General features: G+C 38.1%; 1 protein-coding gene across 1 annotated transcript in view; it reads left to right on the plus strand.

Annotated features, from left to right (window-relative positions):
• Positions 1-27,454, plus strand: part of KDM1A (lysine demethylase 1A) — a 47,029-nt gene that overhangs the window by 13,520 nt on the left and 6,055 nt on the right. Inside the window, exons 5-18 of the mRNA XM_009286639.2 lie at positions 268-401; positions 3,718-3,796; positions 4,797-4,889; positions 5,657-5,763; positions 7,804-7,885; positions 10,156-10,250; positions 17,395-17,537; positions 18,159-18,249; positions 18,986-19,120; positions 20,402-20,475; positions 21,164-21,275; positions 21,658-21,790; positions 22,574-22,761; positions 23,210-23,324. Of these exons, the coding sequence (XP_009284914.2) occupies positions 268-401; positions 3,718-3,796; positions 4,797-4,889; positions 5,657-5,763; positions 7,804-7,885; positions 10,156-10,250; positions 17,395-17,537; positions 18,159-18,249; positions 18,986-19,120; positions 20,402-20,475; positions 21,164-21,275; positions 21,658-21,790; positions 22,574-22,761; positions 23,210-23,324 (1,581 nt within the window). The remainder of the gene's footprint in view (positions 1-267; positions 402-3,717; positions 3,797-4,796; positions 4,890-5,656; positions 5,764-7,803; positions 7,886-10,155; positions 10,251-17,394; positions 17,538-18,158; positions 18,250-18,985; positions 19,121-20,401; positions 20,476-21,163; positions 21,276-21,657; positions 21,791-22,573; positions 22,762-23,209; positions 23,325-27,454) is intronic.

Here is a 27,454-nt window from a genome sequence, read left to right on the forward strand (position 1 = left end):
TGTTGGGGTTTTCTTGTCCCTGCCCCCCTCCCCCTCCCAGTATAGCTTTTTCATTAACCCTAGATGATACCTGTAATTCAAAGGACTGTTGACTTGGGAACCTGCATGTCTTGCAGAAATAAATAAAAAGACTAAATGAAAGCCTGACATGAAATTGGCCACCATGTCAGCTCAAGGCTAGATGCACTGGCTAGGAAGGTAGTGTAAGAATACTTATTTAGCAGTTCCTTTTGCAGTGCCTGTAGACAACTTGTCTTTTCATTGTAGGTGTGGAGGGTGCAGCTTTCCAGAGTAGACTTCCACATGACCGTATGACATCTCAAGAAGCTGCCTGCTTCCCTGATATAATCAGTGGGCCACAGCAGACTCAGAAGGTGTTTCTGTACATCAGGAACCGCACCGTAAGTTTATTGTAAAAGTATTGATGAAAAAAGGGTAGGACATTTGTGTACCTTGCAAAGACTTTTTGGCAGTCACCATGTCTAGCAGTTGGTAGATTTTTTTTGTTTTTGAGATGGTGGGGTTTCATTTCTGACATCCTATCATGCTCTAAGTTGCTAAGGAAGGTGTTATCCAGTTCTTGATTGAGGCAATGCTGTGAGGCAGCATAAAGAATCTGTAGTATATTTACAATATCCAAAACACAGTCATAACAACCATCAAAACCACATGATTCAGCTAATACAGCTTTTAAAAAGTAAACACACAGAAAGCTGGTGCAAATGTTCTATTACTTGATCTCAGCTTAAAGAAGTCTCTGTAGAATACTTAAATAATATTCAATCAGATACATTGTTGCTTAGAATAAGGCAAACCTCTCAGCTTTTATTTTTTTACTTTGCTTAGCATTCAGTTGCTGTAATACTGAGACGTCAAGCCAGTCGTGTGGCTTATTCTCAGAACAGAATAGTTAATTTGCCAGCTTTGATTTCATAAAAGAAATTGTAAGGTTGAAGAAATGAAACTCTGCTTTTGAATGTTTTTAGCATTTCTGCCCAGTTCCAAACTTCCATGAAACTTAAAATATAGAAAGAAGGGGCAATATTCAAATAATTCATTGGGGAGTTCATTCACTTGAGTTCAGGCAAGCATGCCTGAAGTTTAAACCTTAATAAGACTTAAAACAGTACTATTGTGTTTTGCAGATGATGCTTTTAAATTGTGACAGTGCATTTAGGTTCCTCAGCACACAAACAAGGTTCAGGGTTTTCTCCTGTACTTAGAAAAGAGTGTTTTAGAAAACTAAAGTCATGTTAGAAAAATTAACAGTAGGAAAGCAAGAAATATTTTGAAAATTGCTTTGTTACCCTAGTTAAGAGAGAAAACATCTTATGCATCATTCAATTTTTCTCACAAACTTAAGATGATCAAGGGACATCACAGTGTATTAACCATGGTAGCACCCAATGCTTAATAACTTAAAGAAGTTATTTGAAATTTATGCGTGGTGGACATCTTCATGCTAAGAGTGTGACTTTTGCTGTTCCTGTGAAGTCTCCCTCTAATTAACCTAAGTTGTAACTTTTGGGAAGTCATGAGATGCATAAAGACAGACCAAGGCAAGCCAAAACGTTTGAAAAACAGTTTGCTCAAAATGTATAGTGAGTAATCCTTTAACAAACACATCAGAAGCAGAAAAACCTTCCACTGAAACTTTAACTGGGATTTAAAGGAATGCTCAGAAGGGATATTTGCAGTGCTGCACTAGAAAAGCTGCATTGTTGGTCTTCGGTCCCCTATGCGCTATGGAGGAACTTAGAGAAGCTCCTAAGCAGGAATCCCTTTCTGAGGAAGACTTGTGAGAGGATCTCCTCCGGTCAGGATAGCAGAGGTTATAGAACAGCAGATGAAGCAAATGGTAATATAGACCCAGTACTCAGCAGAGCCCTGGAAGAGCTGTGAACTGCAGTGTGCATCCTCTTATAGCTGGCACAGTACCAAGGAATTTGAAAATATTGAAGAGGGCATAGAACACAGAGTTCCTGGAGGTTAGAGGAGTTAGACTAGTAAGTCTGATATTTCCAATTTGCATGGTAACAAATGGAATCAAGAATTGAATGAATGACCTGGGAAGTAAAAAAGTATTTTGGAAGGCTCACAGTAGCTTTTATAAAGGGAAGTCATCCTTTACAGTACATCTGAGTTCTTCGAAGGACTCATGAGAAAGTGAACGAAGGAGATCCGTTTCATGTGATCTTCTACATGAATCCCCCCCACCAAAAACAAAAAAAACCCCAACCAACCAATGAAAAAAAACAACCCACAAAACAGTAAAAGCTCTTGCTAAATTACTGTTGGTTAAAACAGATAATGAAAATTTACAAAGCAGAACGTAGGATAAATGATCTGTTGTGGTAGTGCAGGGCAGTTGTGCTTTGAAGCCTTTAAAATCTTTCAAGGCCTGCACTGTTCTGTGTATTCATAGAGGGTCTAAAAACCAGAATTTGTAAAGAAATGGTCATTTGCTGCACATACTAAGTTACTTTAGGTAATAAAATGAGGACTACAAAAACTACAAAAGATGAAGACTCTTATGAGTAACTGGGTGATAACATAGCAGATGAAATTAATTTTACATAAAAGTAAACTAATGTGAATAATGGAAGTAATTGTATATATACATATAGAGATTTATATGTAAAAATGCACTCTTCCAGCTGAGAATGGAATCTTAGCATTATGGTACGTAGTACTATGAAATGGTTAGTTCCACACTCAGAAATGATCAGAAAGAACATTGTTAAAAATTACTTGGAAAACAAGTAGAAGAAAGCACTATGCTAAAGATGAAATTTGCCTCCAATGGCCTCCCAAATTATATGGAAATTCTTTCTTAATCCTTCCTATTCATTATACTTGTATGATTTCCACTTTAATTTGGTATCTGTGAGGAGCTATGAAGTTCAGTAGTGCAATTTCTCTAAATACCCAAATAAATGACTAATTCTGGAATGTAAAATGGTGTGGAGGTGCTCTGTATGACTTAGATCTAGGCATTGAACAGTAAAATGTTACTTAGTAACTATTGCCATCCATGCCGTGAAGTAGGAGTTCTGTTGGGAAAACAGTTGTGATTTTATTATTCTGTGCTTTTTTTCTAGCATAAAGTGACATAATTAATTTTCTCTTCCTGCTTGGTTTTTTAACTGTAACTGTCCTCTACATGTTCTTTCTTGTGTATACGTGGCCAGTGCAGTCCATGGTAGTGTCTTATATCAGTGAAGATGGATTAGATGATTAAAGGTCTGAGATAAATTAACTTCATAAGATGACAAGTACTTCTATAGCTTTTACAAAAATAATGTGAAATTTGATGCCGAAAAGTCAGATGCTGGCTGATGTTGCATGCCCAATTAAAATATCACACATATCACACTTGCCATGCAGGTGGAAGGAAGGCTGTACTTATAAGCATTCTGGTGCTTCCATTTTGTAGCTTTTGTTCTTTCAGTGTATGTTTTCTTCTATGTGTGATTACGAGATTACTAACTTGATGCATTTCCACTTATTTGAAATGGTGTAGGAGGTTAAAATGGACTGTATTGAACCTTAAAGAACACTGGAAGGCACAGTTCAGTGCAGCTTGGATAGCACTGCCAAAGTTTAACTCGTTAGAGGGTTTCATCTCCTAACAGTATTTGGTAACAAACACGCATGTGGAAAACACCTCTTTTGTATTGCTTAATATAATGTGTCTTATTGTTTGTTTAAAAACAGCTGCAGCTCTGGTTGGATAACCCAAAGATTCAGCTGACATTTGAGGCAACTATCCAACAATTGGAAGCACCTTATAATAGTAAGTCAAGTCTTTTACTGCCAAAACCATTGCTATTCTTTTTCAGTTTTGGTTGGGGAAAAGCTGCTCAGAATCAAGAGAGGACTTCAGATGGGTCCTTTTGTTAGTGGAGCTCCATGAGTGTTTGTGTACAGAATGGGATATTGCAGTATGCTCATGTTTCACGTTTGTTAGAGTTCATTTGTCTGGTAAAGAAATACACCCCTAGCAGAATTCAGAACAGCTGGTAAAAAGACAGGTTGTTACAGATGTTTCCTGCAAGTGAATTCACATGCAGCTTTTAAGGTTTGCTACAACTTCATGGTGGTTTGCAGCTGTGAGATTTTCTTAATCATAAGATTTCTGGGAGGCATTAAAAAGTTGCATAAGACTTGAACAGACTGGCTGTGATGAAAGAAGGCAGTAAAAGAGTGAGGAGTTACTGCTTGCAAAGGTAGGCCATTCCACTCTTCTCAAAAAAGATCCCAATAAACTTGGGATGGATAAAAGGGTGGAGGGGAGCCATAAAGAAAAAATAATTAAAGAAGAAAATAATGCTGAAATGAATGCAGATACACTGTCAAGTATTGCAAAATAGTGAATTATTGTGTTTATAAAAACAAAAATGAGAATTCAGTGCTCCAGTAATGGGTTGGCTTAATACTGGCAAATTGCATTACAGTTCTGTGTAAAGATCTCTGGATTTCTGCAATCAATTTCAGAAAAGGTGTTGTTCTGCACTAGATAAATAGAAGCATTTAATGTCCTGTACAGCTTTTCAGGCAGTATTCAAAACTGCAGTATAGCATGGAAAACAGCTTGTGGTTTCCAGAAAACTTTAACCTCTCAACCTTCTTCAGGAAGATGGATTCTTCAGTAGAGCAGCTGGGGGTGCAGAAAGGGATGTGTTCAGTGTGACTTTGCTGGGTTGCTGCTGTGACACGTTTGCTTGTTAATATGTTTTCAGTACGTATGTGCTGCTGAACATACAGAATAATTTTAAAACATTACAATTTTTTAGGTGATACAGTGCTCGTTCACAGAGTACACAGCTATCTGGAACGGCATGGTCTAATCAACTTTGGTATCTACAAAAGAGTGAAGCCCCTTCCAAGTAAGAAACTTGAAAATTGTTTCTAATTGGAGTTTTGTTTTATTGTTCTGTGATTTGTTAGGACAAATTTTTGAGTGTTTTTTTTTAGTATTGTGGTGCTGAGAAAATAAAAAAAGGCTGGAAAGCCATCTGGCTATAGATGTTCATGTTTTTTATTTTGGTATGGCAAAGCTATGTATTTAAGTAAATCACTTTGAGAGGGAAAATGTTTGCAAATCTTCTGTAGATAATTTGGTGGCTGTCACTGTTTAATGAGTTAATCCTTGTTCCTCATTTGAATAAGAAAAGACAGAAACACAATACTGTACTTATATCTGTTGTGTGCTTATGTGAGGCTTGAATTTTACAAGTGCTGAATTTGTCTGTCCTTTCTAGATCTTATTTTTCTGGAGCAGAAAGAAATAAAACTATGATACTTTGTCCCACAGTAATTAATAAGAATCAGTTTCTTCAAACAATTGTCCTTCAGAAGTATTTTTCCTCCTGTTTTCTTCCTTGTCACAGATGCACTACTGGTGTATTTTTCTTGCACCTGTCTCATTAAGAAAAATTGTGAAGTGTTTTACTGTTACGATATTATGTACATAATCAATTCAATTTTCTTTTTGTGGCTATTTGTTTTGTTGAAGAGTTTGTTCTGTCAGAACTACCTATGAGAAGGAAGCTGCTTTTTGTTCTTGGTGTCTCTTAAATGCAACTTTAACATGACCACTTACAATGTACTAATGCACATATAGAGCCTGTAACTTATTCTTCCCTTTCTCTAGCCAAGAAGACCGGAAAGGTGATCATTATTGGTTCTGGAGTCTCTGGGTTGGCAGCAGCTCGCCAGTTGCAGAGTTTTGGAATGGATGTCACAGTTCTGGAAGCCAGGGTATGAATTTCTGTGCTATTTTACTTCTATATGGAAACTTAACCAGTAACCACATTCAGCAGTAACGTAAGGCTAAGTATCCCAGCAGCATGCCCAAGATGAGTAAGCTTGTGTGTAGTTACAGGCAGCCAGGATGTATTGCTGAGTACTAAACCTGTCTCACTAGGAAACAAGTGTATCTCTTCTCGCTGGGAGTTAGCTAATGCTTTGTCAGGGGCGGCCTGTATAGTCAGGTGCTAGTGTCATATGCTTACACCAGTAGAAGGCTGGAATCTTCTTCCTTTCATGATTAGGAACTGATTTTTCACTGGACAGCAGAATGTAAGTCTGTATTTCAAGAACTTGTGCATTAAATAGAATCATTGTTTGGAATTGCCATACAACGTCAGGCAGGATATTTTTCTTGCACCTTTTAAGTCTACATTAATTCTTTCCTTGTTTATTACTGTGTGCTTAACAGACTTTAAAGTTATATAGAGCTACATTTTGTGGTGCGTGAACTAGCTGATTGTTCTTCCAGTAATAAGGTATTCTTTTATATCCATCCCTAAGTGGAATCTCCTTTTTTTTTTTTAAAGTTGAAGGTTTTTTTCATATAATTAATCAATTGAGAACAGCTTGATACTCATTTAGAATAAATAAATCCATTAACCCATTAAATTGGAATTTATCTTATGTTTTACTTCCTGACTTCATTTTGTGTGTATATTTACTTCTGACACTTTTCTAGCACAGATTAAAATAATCTGCTTAAGTTTTTTATTAGAGTAATGTTTCAGGCTCTTAATTTTACTAGCTACTGCTCTTGTTGCTAGGGAGCAAGAGCTGCTGGCTCTGTGCTTCAGAGGTTCTGTACCACTAGAGCAAAGGAGAGCACAACAATCTAATTGTTTAGGAGTCTCTTGCTCACCTGAATGTATTGTAGGGGTTTTGGTTTGGTTTGGTTTGGTTTGGTTTTTTTGTTTTTTTTTTTTTAAGTCGGAAGAAAGAGATCCATGCTGTAACCTGGGTTTTGTTCTATGTATCTTTGTTATAACCAGTATGTAGATCTGGCAAGAGACTATTTTAAAATAATGCACAATATTTTTCAATCATTTTTCTATAGACTGCTGCATCTCTTAGTGAGTAGTCTGTATTTTTTTTATTTTTATTTTTTAAGGCTGTCTGGTGTTTTCTCGCATTATGATTTCAGTGATTCAGGTGATAGTTTCTTTGTGTCCACTCATTTTCTGTAACTTTTAGACTATTAGTTTACATGCTTCCGAATGGCTGATTTAATTACTAAAAATTAAACTTTACCTTTTTATATAAATTGGTAGCTGTTTGGGATCTTTGCCTAATTGTAATTGATATTTCTCTCTGATATCATCCTGCTCGCTGGACTGAGACTAGGGAAAGGCAGCTTTTGTTTTTTCCTTATTAAGTTTAAAGTGGTAGGAAAATAAGTGTCATCCTAAGTCAGTAGTATGTGTCAAGAATCAAAACCTTTTTTTTCTGCTTCTAAAATGGGCTGTTGATTCATGGTTATCTTCTTGATTGATAGCTGGCTCTTCTGTGGAGAATAGATAGGGGTAATTGGCTGATGGTTTTTCTAACCCTAAAATTTAGTTTTCTCAAGCACAGCTGAATTATTTCCTATACAGCTATTGGATTTTGTGGTAGGAAGTGGGAGGAGGAAATCTAGTATGTAACTTAATCTATCCGTGGACAATGAAGGAATGGTTTTAGAACCACAGTAGATCCTACTGTAGATATAGTTAAATCTGTCCAAATCAGGTTAGGCATCTTTTTTCTTTTTCTTTCCTTTTTTTTTTTCTTTTTTTTTGTGTGCAACTTAAACATTTTATTTCTTAACTTAGACAAATTAATTGAAATCAGGTGTTCATTTGCAGAGGTTCTTGGAAAAGTGTTCATTCTATTTATTGAACCTTTGGATAAGAGAATACTTATACTACATTCTGTAGACGTTTCAGTGATTATATTTAAGTGAGATGTATTGCCGAATGTTGCCGGAGGTTTAATATATTGTGCTTTTAAAAGGACCGAGTAGGAGGAAGAGTTGCTACCTTTCGCAAAGGGAACTATGTTGCTGATCTAGGAGCAATGGTGGTAACAGGACTTGGTGAGTTTTTCAAAACAAAAAGGCACAGGGAAGAAAATTGTGGGACAAGATGTTACAAATCTGAAACCTTATGCTTTTTCCTTTCATGGCCAAAATAATTGGTTATTTTTAACTATTAAAAAGTAGATGTTCTAGTTCGGCCTCTTTGGCAGTTAGCATTTTTCATGAGTGAATCTTCAGAACAGATGGCAGCCCACACTAAAAGCTGGGATTTTTGTTGGTGCCATACCTCTCATTGGTCACTGAAGTCATACAGGTGCTTGTCATGTCATCAAACTGTTGTAGGTCCATTCTTTTACAGTTTGCTTGTGCTTAGTGGAATTCTTTGCTCTTTCCTTGGCATGCTGCCCTTTTGTGCATCTGTTCCTTTGCCCAGTTCCTTTAAGGTGGTATCTGCACTTGCTGAGCAAGTCTTTCTGAAGCTGCTTTACCCAGCTGGCAGTGGCCTCTGAGCTCAGGTCCGTGGACTGAAATTCTTGGTAACTCTCTTAGTTGTTCCCTTGGATCTTCCAAAGTATAAGCTGAAATTGAACATGGAGAAGTAGGAATGTAGTGAGGGGATTAGTTGAGTAGCTTAAGAGCAAAGTAAATAAGAAAAATAAATAGCAAAGTTAAAAGATGGGAGAGACCCCAAAGAGATGGAATATATTTTTTCATTTACACGGGGGGAAAAAGGGAGGGGGGGGAATGAAGAGCAGAGCCATTCTAAAGAGAAAGCCTTTCTTAAAGTCAGGATTTAAACCCCAAAAGTCCTTTCTCTAAGTGATTTCAAAAACAGTTGTAAAAATAATGGCAAACAAACCATATTTCTTCCTGTTTAATGCTGGTTTATGGGATGGCATTAGTTATTGATACTGGTTACTCTGCTAAGAAGATGGGCAGGTGTTTAGTGTGGAATACCCTTCAGTAATGCAGTGAAATGATAAAATATTATAAAACCTATAATGAAACCTGAGTTTTACTGACTGCCAAAACTTGGTGTCTGTCTTATGGTTAGTCTTTGTTAAATTGCATACAGAAACTGGTTCCAGACAAAGAGTATTGAAGTTGCACAGTCCTGGTAAAACAGATCTAAGGTTGCCTAGTGAAAGACTAATATTTTCATATTTAATTCATCATGGGTGTTTCCTTTCCAAAATAATCTACCCTTTGCCTTGAATGAGGCAGCATATGCTATGGAGAAAGAAAGATTCCTGTAGTGAAGGAGATGGTTTGAAGGGCATCCTTCATATTTCTGAATCTGGAAGAGATGTGAGGAGGGAAGACTACTGAAGGGGTTGAGCTTGTGGCTCAGGAAGGTGAAAGACTGAAGTTATGGGATCTTTTCTGGTTTTGTTAGTAAACCATGGAAGAACTAAAATTTTTAGTAGGTTATTGAACTTGAAACATGAACTTACTTCAAAACTCTGTTCTGCTTGTTCAGTCACCTCTCTAAAGACAGGAAGGTGGCTGAACTTCCCCCTCTGTTTTGAACTAAGGCTCTGGGTTTGATTGGATTGCAGAATCAGGGGACATTGGGAAACTAGATCTGAAAAACTTTTCCCAAAGTTAATTTTGTGGAGGAAATCCATGTTACCTCTCCTCTATGCCATTTCCCATTTGTGTCTGTTCTTTTCCTTTCCTCTGCTGTACTTTCAGAGAGGCTTTGGTGCTTAGTGATTCTGTATGCTTAAAGTCGATGCTTTCTGCCTTCCTCATGTTTCTATGTGGAATCTCCTAGATCGTTTTCTAATCTGTTTCATTACACATCTTCCAGGTACAGTTGGTGTACGTGGTTCATTCTTCATAGGTTGTGTTCACTAATGACAGTTGTTGGAGTTCCACTAAGTTTTTAGGGACTGAATTCTTTGGGTTCCATCTCCATGTCACCACACCTTCAAAAGCTTCTGAAGTTACTGTGCAGCTGTGGGAGCTCTCCTTGGCTTTTCAAACACTCTGCTCGCAAACGTTTTGAAGATATGTTTATAGCTATAAACTCTCAATCGTACTAAGGTTGCTGCCACCCTAGGACTCTGCTTTTATAATCAGCCCTTTTTACATACTGTCCTTTTAAGTGTTGGTGGGCAGCTTTTTGGTTTTTTTTCATGACCTTGTTGCAAGAATTGGTGTGAAGAGTAGACCTTTGGCAGTGTTATACTACTTCACTGGAATGCATTTTGCACTGGAGTTGGTGTGTTTAGCCTCTGAAATAGCTTTAACTGTGGAATTTTTATTTAATTGCAGACAAACTTCGCAGGAGTACTCTGTTAACTATCCAAAATGTTTTCCAGGAGGAAATCCCATGGCTGTGGTCAGCAAACAAGTGAATATGGAATTGGCTAAGATCAAACAAAAATGCCCACTTTATGAAGCAAATGGACAAGCTGTAAGTCTGATTCTGTTTTCATGAACCTTTTAAAAAGAAATAGTATCTCAAGTGTATTTACTACCAGGCTATTGGTCTAGCAGGAGATAGTTTCCAGGAAGAGGGAGAGGAGTAATGAAAGTGTGTGTCCATTTTTAGGCAGTGTAGTAATATTCTAGCATATCTGCACCTATTCTTCTAAAACCTGTTCTTTCCACATGAGTTTTTAACTTGGAATTTCAGAGGTTTTGTGGAAGCTACGTTCCTGTTTGTTCTTCCCAAATTCATTACTGTTTTTCCTTAGACAGTTGTCTGTCTCACTCCTCTTTGAAACAATTGTCTGCTCTGCTGGCACTCTAGCTTTTTTTGTTGTTGCCGCTACTCCTTTTTCCTAAAATAAACTCATTCTGGCTGTTCCTCTTATCTGTTGCTTTATAAAGAATTGACTAACCAATGCCAGCTGGTTGAATGCATGCAACAGTTTCAGCAATAATATTCTAGAGCTGGGATTCACAAACTTAATTAGCTTTACTTCTTTCCGCTGTAGCGTCAAGGAGCGCTGTTAGAGATAGAAATGATAGATCCTAGTTTAGTGCTGAATCTCATGCATGTATTGACTGGAAGTGTTCCTACCTCCTGAATCTTAAAACATGGTACTAAGAGTAACTTCTGAAAGAAGACAGATGAGGATACTGGGCTTCTTGCTAGAGGCCTGAAAAAGTGATCTTTGGCACAAACCTGCTGTAACCTGGCACCTGCAGCTTTTCGTACCGCACATGAGTGAATAGGGTGTTATAATAAACTCAGGGAAAGCTACCAAGGCATTGTAGACAGTTCTAGCAGTCAGTCTGCTCTCGTGTTGTGTACGTCTGCATGTAACACGCTTGCTTCTGCACTGCTGTGTTCCCCCGCTCCCAGCTGTTTTCAGTGTCTGCCCAAGTAATGCTTGGGCATTATCTCGTAGTGGGGCAGATGTATCCCTGTGCAGTTGAAGAGATGCCGTTTGTTAACACCACCCAATAAGACACACAGTTCAGCTACTTTGAACTTTAGACTATGCTTTTATTGTCTCAGTAAGCACTGTGATGCCTGCAGCTTGACCACGCAGCTTTCCTTTCTGCAGCCCACTCCTTTCTGTTCACAGTATGCTTGATCGCTTATATACAGCTAAGCCCCTCAGGCATAAGCGTCCTGTGGCCCAGGAATTTCCCTTGCTCATCAGATAGGCACTTACAGAAGAAGCCAGTGGGAGTGGATTGTTTGTCTGAAAAGGAGTATTTCTTCCGATTACTCTGTAGTGTTTCCTGTACCGCATTCAAATGCTATTTATCCTAGGAGACACAGTCAGGATGGAAACTGGCAGTGTGGCTGCATGCTGCCAAGCACTTGAGGTAGGGAGGAATCCCTCAGCACAGAAAAGGTTCTTACTGCTCCTTTGGCTAACCTTGTGGGACAGGTAACATCACTTCCTTGTGTTCAAAGATGGTTGCTGCAGCAAGGAATCGCTGCTGTTTAGATCTGTGCATTTATTAGTGCGATAACACTAATTTAGTGTTTATTTAGAAGGTTATAACACTAGTCATATTTTAAAAAGGCATGTCACAAAATTTGGCAGCTTATCTGTTGCAAACAAAGCTTGATGGGTATAATTGGATATAGTTTCCAGACCGAATTTTATCACTTCCTTGTGTTGAATGTTGTCTTGACTATGTAATGAACCAGAGTGCTCTTCCTTGGTTTAAAAATGAATAAATAAATAAATAAGATTGCCTCTGTGTGCTGCTTGTTTCCTAGCATGTCTGTCATGTATAGCTTCTGGAACATTTGGCTGAAAACAGCTTCAAATTAGATAGTTAATAATGACAGATAATTAGGAAGAGAAGTTGTGGTGTGAGTAATGATGACCAATCTTCTGCCACCCAGATATCACAAATGCCAATATAATCTTCATTATGTGACATTCAATATCTGTGCATCTGTCTGTGATCATATCTCTGTATTGCCTGTAGCTTATGACCATCTAAACTGTTAAAGATTGTTACTTCATATGATAAAGAGCAAGTAAATGAAAATGGAAGCTCTAGAAAGAAAACTGGAATTCGCTTGCTCAGAGGTGGTGCGGTTGTACCTTGAAAGCTGTGTGTTTTGACATGTACTGCTCATTTTGTCTTTCTCTTGTTTTTCCTTAATATACTCCATGATGCTTCCACCAAGGCAGTTAATTTATTAATCCTTTCTTTTCCTTTTTTAATGTTGCCACAGTTTTTCCTCTGATTATTAGGACTGTTAAAATTAAATGCTGATTATCTATTTCAGCAGTGTTTTCACATCTTAGTACTTTGATTTTCACCCCACTGATAAAGCTTATCCTGAAATAACTGTCAGGCTACTTATGTTATATTTCTGTCTGCTGCAATTGTTGAAAGTACACTGTCAAGGTACTACTTTATAAACAGTGAAAAACAAGTTTAGTTTAAGCGGAAATCACTTTCTACAGGATATGCTTCTTCCAAAGGTGCATTCACATTAGGTTACTAATGAGTATTGGGCAAGTAACTTCCTTTTTTGCTCCTTTTTTGGGAGCAAAAATTTTTCTCACCCTGCCAATAGAGAGTCTACTAACTTGATAGTGTCTCTTTACATTTTCCTTTCAGCTAATCCCTGAGCCCAAGTCCATTTGTTGCCCCGCTCCTCAAAACCTTCTCAATTTGTGTCCACCAGTAATAGCCAAGAGCACAGCCTTTCTTGCCTCAAATAAAAGAGCACTAATGTTCCACCTCTCCCTCTGGCATTTTGGCAAACTTCATGGTGCTTGACAGGAAGCAAGTTGTAGCTTTTAAATTAGCTAATTCCCCAGCCATCCTAGGAAGTATCAAAGATCTTCTTGGAAAACAATATACATCAGATAATAATTCAGGCATCTAAAGCAGGGAATGCATCTAGAAGTCTAGGGACAAGTAATAATCGGATGTCCTTCGTACCTTGGCTACTGTCTTGACAGCTTTCCACATCTACACAACTATCTTTTCAATGGTTAACTGTTCCTGCCAGTCTGTCTACGTCTTTTTCTCCACTATCTGCATTTTACTGAAGGGCAAAGTACCATAAGAGTTATACACTGAGTGTACATCCTCATTGTTAAGCTCTGCACTGAAGGCATAAATCTCTCTTGCTGCTCACAACTGTATGATGACCCAAGATTGAGCAGTTTTATACCTTCAATTACCACTCCTCTAAAGCATGTTTATTATTTTAGTCTTTGCCATAGCGTTAGCAAATTAAGAAAGACTTCTCTCCAAAGAAGTGAAGATGGAATCAAATTCTCTGCATATAGGATGGGCTCTTAATGATTGCAAGTGTCAGATCCTTTCTTTGTGGTGAGTTGGTTTCCTCCAAGAAATTTACCGATTTAGGAGTTCTGAATAGTCTTTGGGAAGGTTTACTGCCTGCACAGCTGCCTAAGCTTCTGAATGAAGCATTGATGTCAGCTGTGAAAAGGTAGGCAATGTGAATATCAAAATGTCGTTTCTCTTCCCTTTCTTCATCCTAACTTCACGTTGCTGGGAAGCGTGCATTTTGTAATGCCGTCTTCAATTTGTTCTCCACCAGGATCCTTACATCCTTTTCTTCAGCGCTGATACCCAACAGTCAGTCCTCAGCCTGTCCTGATGCATGGGGGCACTCCATCACAGTTTCAAGGCTTCACCTTTGAATTTCATGAGGTTTTTGTCAGCCCATTCCCCCAACTTGTTGAGATTACACTGAGAGGAGAAGAGACTGGGGAGGCCTGAGGGCAGACCTTACCCATGAAGCCTGAGGCAAAGAGGAATTTAGTGCTTTAGCCTTTTCCATATCCATGACCACTAGGTTCAGCAGCAGGTCTGCAGTCTGCATTATCCTTACTTTTTTGCTACTGCTGTCTATGTAGAGATCCTTTCTTGTTGCCCTCTTATGTCCCCCATCTCGGTTTCAACTCTGGCTGACTTCTGGTTTTCCTAATGCCGTCTCTGCATGCTTGGGCAATGCTTCTTCATCACAGGTGACTTGTGGTGTAATAATAGATGCTTAAGCTGGAACTTGGAAGATGAAGCTTAAATTATAAAAGTGATTACCATCAGTTTCTTGAAACTGGGGCTCTAATTTTAATTTTTCAACCTTCAGGAGAGCTATCCTACACTTCTTTATCCAGAAAAGATCTTAGAAATCTAATCATTCAGTGGAGTCTGCCCTGTTGCTCTGGAGAGCCTCTGTTCAAGTCTTAAGGCAGTGCTTCGTAGTAGCAAGTCCTTTGTTTTTTCACTGAGACTTCTACTGAGGACGTGTACCAAGTTCTGGCCCACAGAGACAGGGCTTTTACTTAAGCTAGAAGCTGCAGCAGCATCCTGTTCATCCCCAGGGTCTTCTCTTCAGAGACAGAATCACTTATCCATGGATTGACTGTAAGGAAGTATCCTAGAAACCAAGTCATTTAGATCATGCCTTTTCATTTTCAGCTCTTCCTTTTTCATGATTAAAAAAAATAAAAGGGCACAGTAGTACATACCCACGCTGTTGAAGCAAATCCTAGTGTTCAGGTGTGGTACAAGAATGCAAAGGTTAAGTCAGTGGTGGGTGTATCACTGGAATGTGACAAAAAAGTTGGGAACTGCCATTTGAAGCTTTCCTTATACCTTTGCTATGCTCAGTAGCCTTGTTGAAGCTTTCTGGTACATATAGGAAAATAGTCTCATAATTGTGACAATACATGTTCTACTTAGTATAAAACCCAAATCTTTTTTAATATAATAGGTGCAAATTACATTGTTACATAGCTATGGAGTTATATAATTGTTATCAAATGTAACTGGCAGCAACTACTAGAGAGGATGGCATGGAGGAATCATAAGTACAGATCTGGCTGGAGGGGAAGTTCTGAATTCTGAAGGGGAGCAGTATCAATCAGGAAAGGTGATACAGGTATTTGGGATAGATTTTCAATGTTTACACGAATGAACAGAAATGTAGGCATGCATCTACATCTTGAAATTGTAGATTGGACAAGATGAGATAAGTATAGGGAAAGTTTGAAATATCCTCGTATATAGTTAAAAAAATAATAATCTTTAGATATGCGTTCTAGTCATCATTATAATCTGTCTTCTATAGTGCTGTTGCATATAATATTCCAGTCTTTGAGCTGACAGTATCTCAAAATTTTAATCATGTTTTAAAAGCACATGATCTTGAGAACTAAATAGTGGATATAGTATTGAATATAGTAGTGTCAAAAATGAGATAATTCATTTTTGAGACATAACCTTGAGTGATAGGAGAATTTCAGTAATAATCAAGAAAAAAGGACAACCTTGCGCTGATTGCAGAGTAAGTGAGTCACTATTCTTTGGCAGCCATGGGATGGGGGAGGTATCTTCATTCTTAAGATTCTCTCAAAAAGGTAGATCCATCAGAAATAGGGAAATTCATTTCATGATGCAGTAAGTCTCCAGGGAGACACTACCTGCAGAACAGTACGGGATTCTAAGACATTTTACTGCAAGAATAGTAGAAGAAACAACATCTTAGTATCAGCAGTTGGAAAAGTTGGCTTGTTATGCTTATGATATGTACCCAGAGATGAAGTATGACTATTAATTGTGAACCTCAGTGTTTCAGTCTGGGAAAATGCCAGACAAGAAAGATCTACAGAGCTAGAAGATAACCATTGGCACAAGTATGAATGCTTAGAGTGGCCAGCTGCAAAGTGGAAGAGGTATCCTAATTAGATTAGTGAGATGCTAATATAACTTCCAGGTTGACACAGAGTATACTTTGAGTTAGGGGTGAATAACAATTGGAAAAGACCCATCTGATAGAGTCATAGGGATAGGCTTAGCACTGTTAACAGCACCTCTCAAGCTCTTTTTGTTCTGGTTAGCAATCATTCAAGAGCTTTCCCAGTCTTTCTGAAGTGTATACGTTTTTTCTCCTCCTCATGCTGATCTTTCTTTTATCAGTATTTTCTCTCTGTCCTTTGTTTAGCCTAGACTGGGTTTAACAGATGTTAATACTATGTGATGCTTGCTCTTTTCAGCACATGCAACTGTCATCACCTATCTGATATTTCCACACTGGCAGCAGCACACACTATTTAAATGAATATCTTCAGTACAGTCGAATACCACCATTCCTGAGGAGGAGAAGTGGAGAGGGAGGTGCTGATCTCTTCTCCCTGATATCCAGTCACAGGATGTGTGGGAATGGTTCAAAGCTGCACCTGGGGAGGTTTAGACTGGACATTAGGAAGCATTTCTTTACCGGGAGGGTGGTCAAACACTGGAACAGGCTTCCTAAAGAGGTGGTCGATGCCCCAAGCCTGTCAGTGTTTAAGAGGCATTTGGACAATGCCCTTAACAACATGCTTTAACTTGGTCAGCCCTGAATTGGTCAGGCAGTTGGACTAGATGATCGTTGTAGGTCCCTTCCAACTGAAATATTCTGTTCCATTCCATTCACGCTGACCACTCCAAAAGATAAGTTACTGTCTAGTTCACTGAGCTATGCCGAGCCTTCTAAAGCCTTGTGATTGCGTAGAGCCATCCTGCCATCAGAGTGGTCTTTTGTCCCACTGGCAAGCTTCTGGAGCTCTGATGAACACACCTTCCAGTAAGGAAATCTTCCTGTGCCCATAAATTGGTTTGCTTTCCTCATGCAAGAGAAGTCTGTTGTCATCGTGATTTGCCAGCTCTTCTTGTAGCTTTTTGGCCAGACATGCTGGCAAAGTGACTTTGTGTCGTACAGACCTTGGTGTCTGACCATTTGAGAGAGCTAAGGGTATTAAATTTCTTTTTACAAGGGCTGTTCTCAGCTACTTTTTTGTTGTACTCTTGAAGTGTCACTCTCGTTTAGGGCATGTGATACCTTTTTTTTGAGCACTGCTCTAAGAATTTATCTGCACCCTGCCTTTCTCATTCCTCCGATTTGGGGAACGGTAGCATTTTGAGTTTGTTATAAGGTGTTGTGAATTTAAACTGGACTAGAGAATGTAATCTGTGTCATTTCTTTTAAAATTTTCTCTGTACTACTCAAGTGTCTTGTCTCTGAGGCTTTGAGCTTTGATGACCTATATTTTTTCTTTTTTACTTATGAATAGGTTATTAAGAAGACAGTTTGTTCTTTTGAATCCTAGGTTCCAAAAGAGAAAGATGAAATGGTAGAGCAAGAATTTAATCGTCTGCTGGAAGCCACCTCCTATCTCAGTCATCAGCTGGATTTTAATGTTCTCAATAATAAGCCTGTCTCCCTAGGTCAGGCTCTGGAGGTTGTCATACAGTAAGTGACTTCTCTCTTTGTGGTAGACTTCCCTATTTTGTGGAGGATTTTCCAAAAGGTACCTGAAACAATTGTGGTGCTCTTAGGGTGAGTATTACCCACTTAATACAGCTGTTTGGTCTCTGCTGAGTTCTCGTTTGTGTATGTGTTTCTTGTTTATTGAAGCAAAATATGCCGAAGATGGTTAAAGGAGCAAACATCTTTTCTTGAAAGCTTCCTGAAAATCACTACGACAGTAACTGATAGTGGATAATTGACTTAGTATGAATTGGTGTACATGCAGCCCACTTATGCTACTTGAAAGCTAATGGCATTTGTAATATGCCTTTTAATAACAGTAGGTAACTTCAGACTCACGTTTTAGCTACTCAAGTATCCCTTAGGTACAGAAACTTGTATTAATTTTCTAATTGCCATACGAGTATTTACTAAAATATCCTATGGCATGTGCTTTTATTGCATTACACTAATTAGATTGTGATAATGATTTTTTGTATTTTTCTGTAATTTTCTGTATAATTTTCTCAATTATGTAATTTTCTGTAATTAAAAAAACCTGTAATTTTCTCAATAACGCTAGGATTTTATGCTGAACTAACTCTCACTCCTCACCTTTTCCAGATTGCAGGAGAAGCATGTGAAGGATGAGCAGATTGAACACTGGAAAAAAATTGTGAAAACACAGGAGGAATTGAAAGATCTTCTTAATAAGGTCAGATGATGACATTTAGAACAAGGGGATAGCATTGTGTTCCTCAGAAAGTGGCAAAATGCACAAAAACTTCCATGGAAAAATATCAGAAAGTTGCCATTAATGCTGTTCTTAAATGTATCTGTTCATTTAAGACCTGCCTAGAAGCACTGTTATGATAAAGGAGTCTCCATTTTTGAGGAGGAGCACATAAGTGATTAGACAGAAGACTGTAAAACATAAATATGGGAGAAGAAAGGGAGAGGACAGACATGATAAACAGTGTTGTGTCATAGCTTCCTTTAGAGATGTTGATAATGACTAAGGCTTTTGGGGGGTTATTTTAAAATGTTTACTTTCTTTACCACAAATCTGATTTATAGTGTAGAAACAGTGTTTTAGGCCTACTTACAATGTTTTTGGTTGTGGTAGATGACATCTTTACTTCTCCATGTAAGTTTCTCAAATGAAAAATGTCTGAGGACAGCTTTCATATCCGAAGTTGTTTGCAACATATTTTGTAAGAAATCAATGATGTTGGGTTTAAGCCATGTTGTTTTGGGGTTGGTGGTATTGTGGTGTCTTGGGGGTAGAATTGCATATAAGTAACATCTGCCAAAACCAGGAAATCTCTGTGGTATAATGGCATAGTTTGAGATGAATATGCATTTTACACAGTAACTTGCATGAAGTCTACCTTTCCTCATCTTTTTTTTTTTTTTCTCCTTTCTTCCTTTTCCTACTCCACCTGAGAAAGATGGTGAATTTAAAAGAGAAGATTAAGGAACTTCATCAACAGTATAAGGAAGCATCAGAAGTGAAGCCACCTCGGGATATTACAGCAGAGTTCCTTGTGAAAAGCAAACACAGAGATCTGACTGCACTTTGCAAGGTAAAGGGTGACATACGTACAGCACTTAAGTCAGTGGTTCCTGAGGACTTCAGCATCCAGATAAAATTAGCCAATATAAATGTTTCCACATCTCTCGCTCTGATCCAACACTCTCAAGAGAATTGTGATTGATGGTAACTCTGGGTTGTAATACTGATAACAGGGCTGCATTAAGTACTTTTAGGTACCTGTCTTTCATGGCTCATGATGGAGAGTATTAACATGTTGAAGGCTCAGCTTTAAGTAAGAGTCTGTGTGGCTCATGTCAGACAGCATTTAATGTTTTGAAGGCTAAATTTTAGGTCAGACTTGCTCTTTAGTACTGCTGGGTCTCATAATAGTCTGGAAATAAAATCTGTATTTGAAGACGGATGTTCTTTCTCTAAGATAAAAAAGGTGGTTTCCTGAGTAAAAGACTTCTTTCTATCCAAAGATTATAATTTACAGAGCTCTGTCTTGACAAGCAGAGTTAGTCCCCGCCTCTGTGTGTATCTTGAGGTAGAAATATGCCTTAAAAAGGAAACCTTAAAAACTGTTCTTTCTGTGATAGTGAAAGACACCTTGCCTAGCCCAGGTCAGATAGAACCAAGGATCATTTTTCAGCTACTTGTTCAACAGAAGATACGTACCTTTATTTGGAAGCTCAATGTGTTTGTGTATACATAAGTAGTAGCTCTTCTATTTTGTCACTAATGAACAGCTTTGTGCTCTTGTCACTATTACCGGACACTCCAAATTATTCTGCCTTGAAGGAAAATAAATGTTGCCTTTATACCTAGTTCTACTAATGTTTTTTAAAATAAGAAAAAAAAAAAGCCCTCTGAAAGAAGCTTGAATTAGATCATGTCTTTGCCTTTTGCATGACTGCTTCTGCTTTGGAAAACTCTATGTTCAATATTAACTATAATCTTTTAAGAGAGAAAGAAGAATAGAAATGGCATTTTGTGCAGTATGAAAAAGCTCTCGGTACCATAGGGACCCTTAATATATCAGGACTGTAATGGACCTTCATGTTCTTCAGATCTGAGTGTTTAAATTCCTGAAATATTACCATGCTAATCTTTTCTGCAGTGTGGCATAGACTTCTGTATGTTCGAAGAGCAGAAGGGCAAAATATGCTGAATTAAATGTTTAAAAAATAAAGAACTTGATTTAGATTCCACTAAAACCATGACTCTTCCACTGAATTCTCTTGAGATTAGCTCTAGTCTGATGCTACATGATGTCTTTAAGTCCTTTTACATGTAAACTGATTTTAATGTTAGCTTTTAATCTTATTAGGAGTATGATGAACTGGCAGAAACACAAGGAAAGCTGGAAGAGAAGTTACAAGAACTTGAAGCCAATCCACCAAGGTAAAGATACAAACTAGAAAAATAAATACTCAAGAAAGCATCGTTTTTTTTTTTTTTTTTTCTTTTTTTTACTGAGTTTCAAAAATGCTATGGTATGCTTTCCTCTAATTATGGTAACTCAAGGGGTTAGGAAGGTACAAACACAAAGTTTGAGCTCCCTCAGTTTTAGAACTCATTTTCCTTGTTTTTAGAGGTGACTGACAAAAAGGTGGTTCTTAGCTACGTGCATTACAGTAGAAATCCTTACTGTAACCAGTACCTGATCTCAGGAAGCCTTTGAGATTTGAAATCCCCATCAATAATGATAGCATGCCAATCCTGCTTATTTTGGCAGAATATTATTATTTTGTGCTCTGTGTGATTATACTAGGTTTTTAGTCGTCGTCTTTATACATGCTACTTAAGCCATTATTTATGTAACTTTTTTCTTTCTAAAGTTTCTAGCTTCACTTAGAATATTTTACATGAACTCTACCTTGAAAATGTGAATTTGCTCGTTTTTGTTACTCAGCTTTCATGAAGGACGTCTGAATCTGCTTGTGTTTTTTTTAATTTTTTTATTTCTCCACTAAGGAGGGACTCAAGCAAAAAAGATTGTGAATAAATTTTCAAAGTAATGCATTTGCAACATCCTACTCTAGCAAATTAAATGTCTTTTGTATTATGGTTTGTTTTTTTTTTTTCCTAGTGATGTTTATCTGTCATCAAGAGACAGGCAAATACTCGACTGGCATTTTGCAAACCTAGAATTTGCTAATGCTACACCCCTATCTACGCTTTCACTGAAGCACTGGGACCAGGTAGCTAATTAATGTATTAATTCAGCAATACACCAAATACTTAAGCTATATTTATTTCATCCTCATGGAAGCTTCAGTTTCTAAACACTTAAGTGCTGTGTGCTTTTATGCAGATACTGAGCTCTTACATGATTATTATTTGCTGATGAAATTCCAGGCAGCTTTTTGTTAGTGCCAAAACAATCTCTAATAATACTGTCTACTGAAAGGTCCTATACTTACTACTTGACTAATAAACAGAAAGGGTTTCAAATTTATTCGACTCACTCTTTGAAAAAAAGGTTTTGAAAAAATTTTGCCATTGTGTAGAGTTGCTGATTATTTTCTACTGAATTATGTGATTTCATTATAAATGCATGCTTTTTATGCATCTTCATTTTAGGATGATGACTTTGAATTCACAGGCAGTCACTTGACTGTGAGGAATGGATATTCCTGTGTGCCTGTAGCCTTGGCAGAAGGGTTGGATATTAAATTAAACACAGCAGTTCGACAGGTTCGCTATACAGCATCAGGTGAATGAAACCGCCTCCTCCGGAAAACTGCTCTGAGGCAGTATGGTCACAGAAATTAATTTCAGTGCCTCTGGAAGCAGATGTGAAGATTGATCTCATAAAAACCCTCCCATTATACGTTTTGAGTTAGATGAACAGCCACATTTCTTATTGTGATTAATTGCGTAGGAAGCTGTTAGAGATTTATTAATATTTAATGGTTTTTGCTTATTTCTGTGGCTGGTTTGATGCCATCCTTTTCAGTTTTATTTACTGATTCACAAGTTCACATTCATTCTCCCATTTCTTTACTTCATTGATTAAAGCATTTGGAGTAAGAGGTCTTGGACTGCTTAAGACTTGGTGCCACAGGATCTGGTATTAGAAGTATAAATGAATGTAATATGGACTCAAACAAATGGAAGGAATATATTTTTTGTTGTTTTTCAAAACATTGGGCTCAGGAAACTGTCAACTGGGAGAGGAACTCAATGAGAGGCTTACTCTCTACTTGCTATTTATTTATGCATATATGTAAATATCATTTCCTGGCCTAGATGAACCTTTAGGCTTATCCCAGTATGGCCATTTTCAGATGCTGTGTAAATTACACTTTCTGGAATTGAGCTATGTGGCCAGTAACATTCACTTGCCTACAAGTTAAGTAATTGTTAGTGTAAAGCTGTCTCCATAAACAAAATGTTTTCTGATGTGGATATGTTTTTATGGTAGTTTCTTTAATTTTTAATCCAATGGTCTTGCCTCCTGACCTATTAAATGATTGTATTTCTCTCCCCTTTACAGGCTGTGAAGTGATAGCTGTAAATACCCGATCTACTAGCCAGACTTTCATTTACAAATGTGATGCTGTGCTGTGTACTCTTCCCCTGGGAGTATTGAAACAGCAGCCTCCAGCAGTACAGTTTGTGCCGCCTCTTCCAGAGTGGAAAACTTCTGCAGTGCAGCGTATGGGATTTGGCAACCTGAACAAGGTGACTTAGTCATTGAGGGAACTGCAGCAGACCAAGGGTTGCGATAGGTAGAATCTGAAATGTGTATGGAATATGTATGGTGGATGAGAGGAAGAAAGTTATTTCCCCTGTTGTTTTGGTAGATTTTGATGCTGGAAATTATCTGAAGAACTGTAAGGACCTCTTCTCTATTTCCCACACAATTTAAAAATAGTTAAATTTCAGAAGTAGGTTGACTCAATATGTCTGCAGTAGCTCGTTAACCAGCAAATTTGTAAACTATGGGAGCATACTAACCTATGGAAGGCAGTATAGGTATACACTTGTATGTATTACGTATATGCAGTATGTATTCACCAGATTTTCCTTTCTTGACCTTTCCAGTGATAAACATCAATGAGTGTAATTGTCTTTATTTTTATTTTTTCTGTGTGCTCTTCCTAACTCTTGATTCTTTTTTTGTTTCTAGGTTGTGTTGTGTTTTGATCGTGTCTTCTGGGATCCGAGTGTCAATTTGTTTGGTCATGTTGGTAGCACTACTGCAAGCAGAGGGGAACTTTTCCTGTTTTGGAATCTGTACAAAGGTAGCTGTGGTGCATGTCTACTTTTGCCAGTGTCTTGTTTGTGTAGTTTCAGATCTAGAAAAGAGCACTTTTTAAGATGCTGTTAGTGTTCACATATGGATATGATAAGAAGATAGTATTTGTAGGAAGACAAATGGAAGCAGAGAGCACCACTGGCTTGCAAGCAATTCTGTAGTAAATTAGAGCAGAACATGGACGAGTATGGGTTTACTAATGCTGAATTCCAGGCTATGTCTGTTAAATTGCATTGCTACCTATCTACTGTAACACTTGCATTTTTATAGGCTACTTTATTGTCTTGCACCTTGGTGAAGTTGTCCTGTGACTTACTCAGTGTTATCTTGGTTGCTTCTATTAAGCATCTGTTTAGTTGCCACTCAGATTCTGAAAAACTTAACTTTTTTGATTTTTGTTGTGCTGTATTAAGAAAAAACCCCAAAAAACTAATCTAACATGTTTATATAGTATTTCAGAAATACAGCAAATAATGTGTGTTCTGTTTGCCGAAGAGCAGTATTGTCTTAGTTAAGTCTTACTTTGTCAGGAGGGTGTATTGAGTTCTCCAAGAAAAGGGTGATTTGTCTCTGCAGCATTTCTGAATTAAAAGCTGTTTCTTAGTTCATAAGTCTCTTTGAAATTGAGTTTCTCTCTGGCCACTTGGCACATTGTTTGAGCTCTTCCCCTCTTTCACTAAGCTTCTCATGCAAATGGGACTGGCATCCAATTTAGTCTTAGTTTTGAAAACCTCAGCTTCCTGGATGTTTTTCAAGTTGAACTGACAGTTTGAAGCCAGACCCCTTTCATGGGGCTGTCTGTCTGATCTGGAATGATTTGATAACTGTAGATGAGCCCCTTTCATCTGCGACCTCAAGTCCTTGCTGGTACAGGTGACTTTGCTGCCCAGGATTTCAAACGTAAGTGTCTAGAAACTAACCAAGATAGTAAATTACATTTTTTTTCAGATGTAAGGCGTGCTATTGACTTGTGTATTCTCTTATGTGGCTGAGTTGCAGAACTCAATGCTTGTAGGTTATCCTGCTTCAGTTTCTCAGGGGGGTGCAGCGCAGCCTTTACAGAGTATTGAACACTCAGATTTCAGTGGAGCGGACTAGAGGCTTTGTGATAGCTCCATTCCTCTTGCTGAGCATTATCATTCCAGCTTGATGAGCTGCAGACCCATGCATATGGTTAAGATGGAGTATGCCCTGGAGGAAAGGCAAGCTGTGGTGTCTCCAATTTGTTGAATGGATGACCTTGTTTCCTGTTTTGAGCAGCAAAGCGGCTATGACTGTAGACCGTGGGTCTCAGACTGACAGATAATTTTAGAACTCCTCTTTAGAAAATGCTTAAGTGGGCAAAAGCTATTGCTCTGCCGGTTTCTACAGCTGGACTTTGCCATTAGTAGTTTTGTTTTATCTGCAGCTGGTGTCTGCCACAAGAGGTTGTCAGAAGAAATTTTCAGTTAGCGTACTGTTTTTGTTCATTGCCATTTATCATACTAAAAGCAAAGGTGTATATACAGCGACCACTATTAAATGAGTTATTTTTCTTGCAGATGACTGTTTAAAGTACCAGTGGGTTTTCTTCCACTCTATCATGGGCAGGCCAGGTTTTTCTTTCAACTGGAGAAAATTGCTGTGCAAGAAAGGTGCCTTTCTGGGGTATTAATTGTTAAAATATTTGGTAAGACTTGACTGGAGAAATACAAGTAATGAGCCTTGGATAACAAGGCTGTTCGTGTATCTGCTTTTGTGGCTTTAAGATGGCTCTATTACATACTTAACAAGTAGCGTTGGGGTTTTGGTTTAGATGAAAAGACCATCTCGCATACAAAGGTTTTGCTGCTAGATGCAAAACCTTCCCTCTCATGAAAATAGGCCGAGCACATAGAAATAAAATAGAAATGCACTAAAATCCTATGCCAAAGCACAAGTCAGATGGCTGAAATTTAAAAAATCAATTACCATTTCTTGTGGATAGTTAGGTGGCAGTCAACGTGATTACACTGAAATATTAAAGTAGACCTGACTGGACTTGTGAAGCTGTTACTTATTTCTGTCATATTCAGTATTTCTGTAGCCATAGCATTTTGGGCAGAGACTATTTAAACTGAACAGATTGGAGAACAATTATTAATCCAGAAACAAGAAAGCTAGAAGTATCACAGCACATGCTGTATTAGCTCTGTGGAAGTTCTTTAAAGGTCTTGTGTTGGCAGAGACCAACTGGTCTCCGAGAAGTGTTTAAAGCTAGGTGGGTGAATGGAGTGAAACTCAGATGAAAAGACTGCACGTTTGTACTGCTGTTGCATCACCTGTTGTAGCTCAGACAGGAATCCTCCCAGTGGTCTAAGTCTAGTTCAGGTAATGACTGCTGAGAAAACCTGTAGCCTCAGGAATGCTGTGCATGTCCCAGAGCAGCTGGCCTGTGATGTTGGTGCCTCTTGCTCCGCCATACAGTTGGATTATTGTTGTAGCCATGTAGACACATTTTAAGATGGAGAGACTCCATCAGCACAGGGCAGAGGAACTCCTGGCAGAAACGCTCAGTGTTTTCTGGAAGTCCAATGACATTTCGGTCTCTGTTTTCTTGCCTGGCTCTTCTGTTTACCTAGAGACATGTGATGAAAAAGATGAGGCCCTTTCTCTGTCATAGTTTTGTGGTTACTCACTGATCTCTGGCTAAACCACATTCTCTGCTTGCTGTTTGGTATCAAGGCTCAGTAGACATCACTGTCTCAAGGAGAGATTTTTTTTTGTGGAGCAGTGGCACATGCTCATCATGCAAGAAGCTTTTCTGAGCAGCACTTTGGTATTTGCATAGCAAAATAGTCACTGTTCTGCTGCAGCTTTTCTGGCTTTGTGAATTAATCCAGGTGACTGAATAGCAACATTTTTTGGGTCTGGATAAATGCTTACAAAACAGAGTCTCATGCCTGGACAGGCAGGATTTCCTTAAAAATATTTTGGGGTTGTCTGAATACAAGTTTTCATGAACAAATTCACTGGAAGCTGCATTTTGAATATGTAGTTGTTCCATCAAGAAAAAATATGTTGACTGAATAATTGCTGTGAAAAGTTCAGGGATCTCATTGTGTCAAGGATGGCAAACTAGGAAAAACTTTGCTGCTGAAATGACAAAAAAAAAAATTCCCAATGCCTATGGATGCTAGGAAACCAGTTTTTTGTTCTTTCCTTCAATTGTTTGAAAGACTAGGCTTAATCTTTCAGAAAATGGAGTTTAACTAGAGGAGCAATCCTGTATCTTTTTTCTCTAATAAACTGCTTCTAGTCCCAGAGGTCCTGCATATTGAAGTGTCTTAATTGTATCTTGAATAGTGTAATTATCTCTGTAGTAATAACAGCCTTACTAGTCTAACTTCTTCAGAATTTCAAAGACTTTTGTGTTTAACCAGAATATATTATTGGGTCTTCCAGCCTGTATATCACAACTGACTTCAGCCAGTTTTCTTTAAAGAGCAGTAACTTGATGGGAATGTATACCAGGAGACCTCAGTATATACCAGGATATAAGGAATTCACTAATCATTTTGGAAACCTGTACAAAAGTTAAAGCCAAATTTGTAACAAGGACTTTATTTACCATTTCAATATGCTTGACATCTGTTTCTAGCTGTAGTATTTCCTTTGCTAAATTTAGGAGTTCATAAATATCTCCAGGAGGAAAAAGATCAACTGAGAGAGTTTTCATTAAGTAACCGTGCTCGGGTCTGAGTCACTTCTTGTAAACGCATGTTCCTTGCCATTGGGTTATTTTGGTAGCTCTTCAATACTTACCTAAGATTTTCCTTGAATTTGTGACTACCAAAAACGTATACTTAGTCTTACCATACCTGGTCAGAGGTAAAATGACCTCATCTATTTGTTTGTATATCCTATAATCACATTAACACTCTTCACCACAGCATCACATGGGCAGCTGAGTTATTTGATATCTGTCCATTTGACTCTCACAATTGCTGCTTTTCTGGATATTGTTCTACTGTTCATTGTTTCCACTCCACTGAGATTATTTAATGTGAACGTGCATTGGTAATGAAGAAATCTGGATACTTTGTATGAGTGAAGTACTTATACAGGTAACAACTGCTATGCTGATGTTAATCGTAC

The sequence above is a fragment of the Aptenodytes forsteri genome, unplaced genomic scaffold, assembly GCF_000699145.1.
Source record: "Aptenodytes forsteri isolate BGI_AS27 unplaced genomic scaffold, ASM69914v1 Scaffold40, whole genome shotgun sequence".
NCBI lineage: Eukaryota > Metazoa > Chordata > Aves > Sphenisciformes > Spheniscidae > Aptenodytes > Aptenodytes forsteri.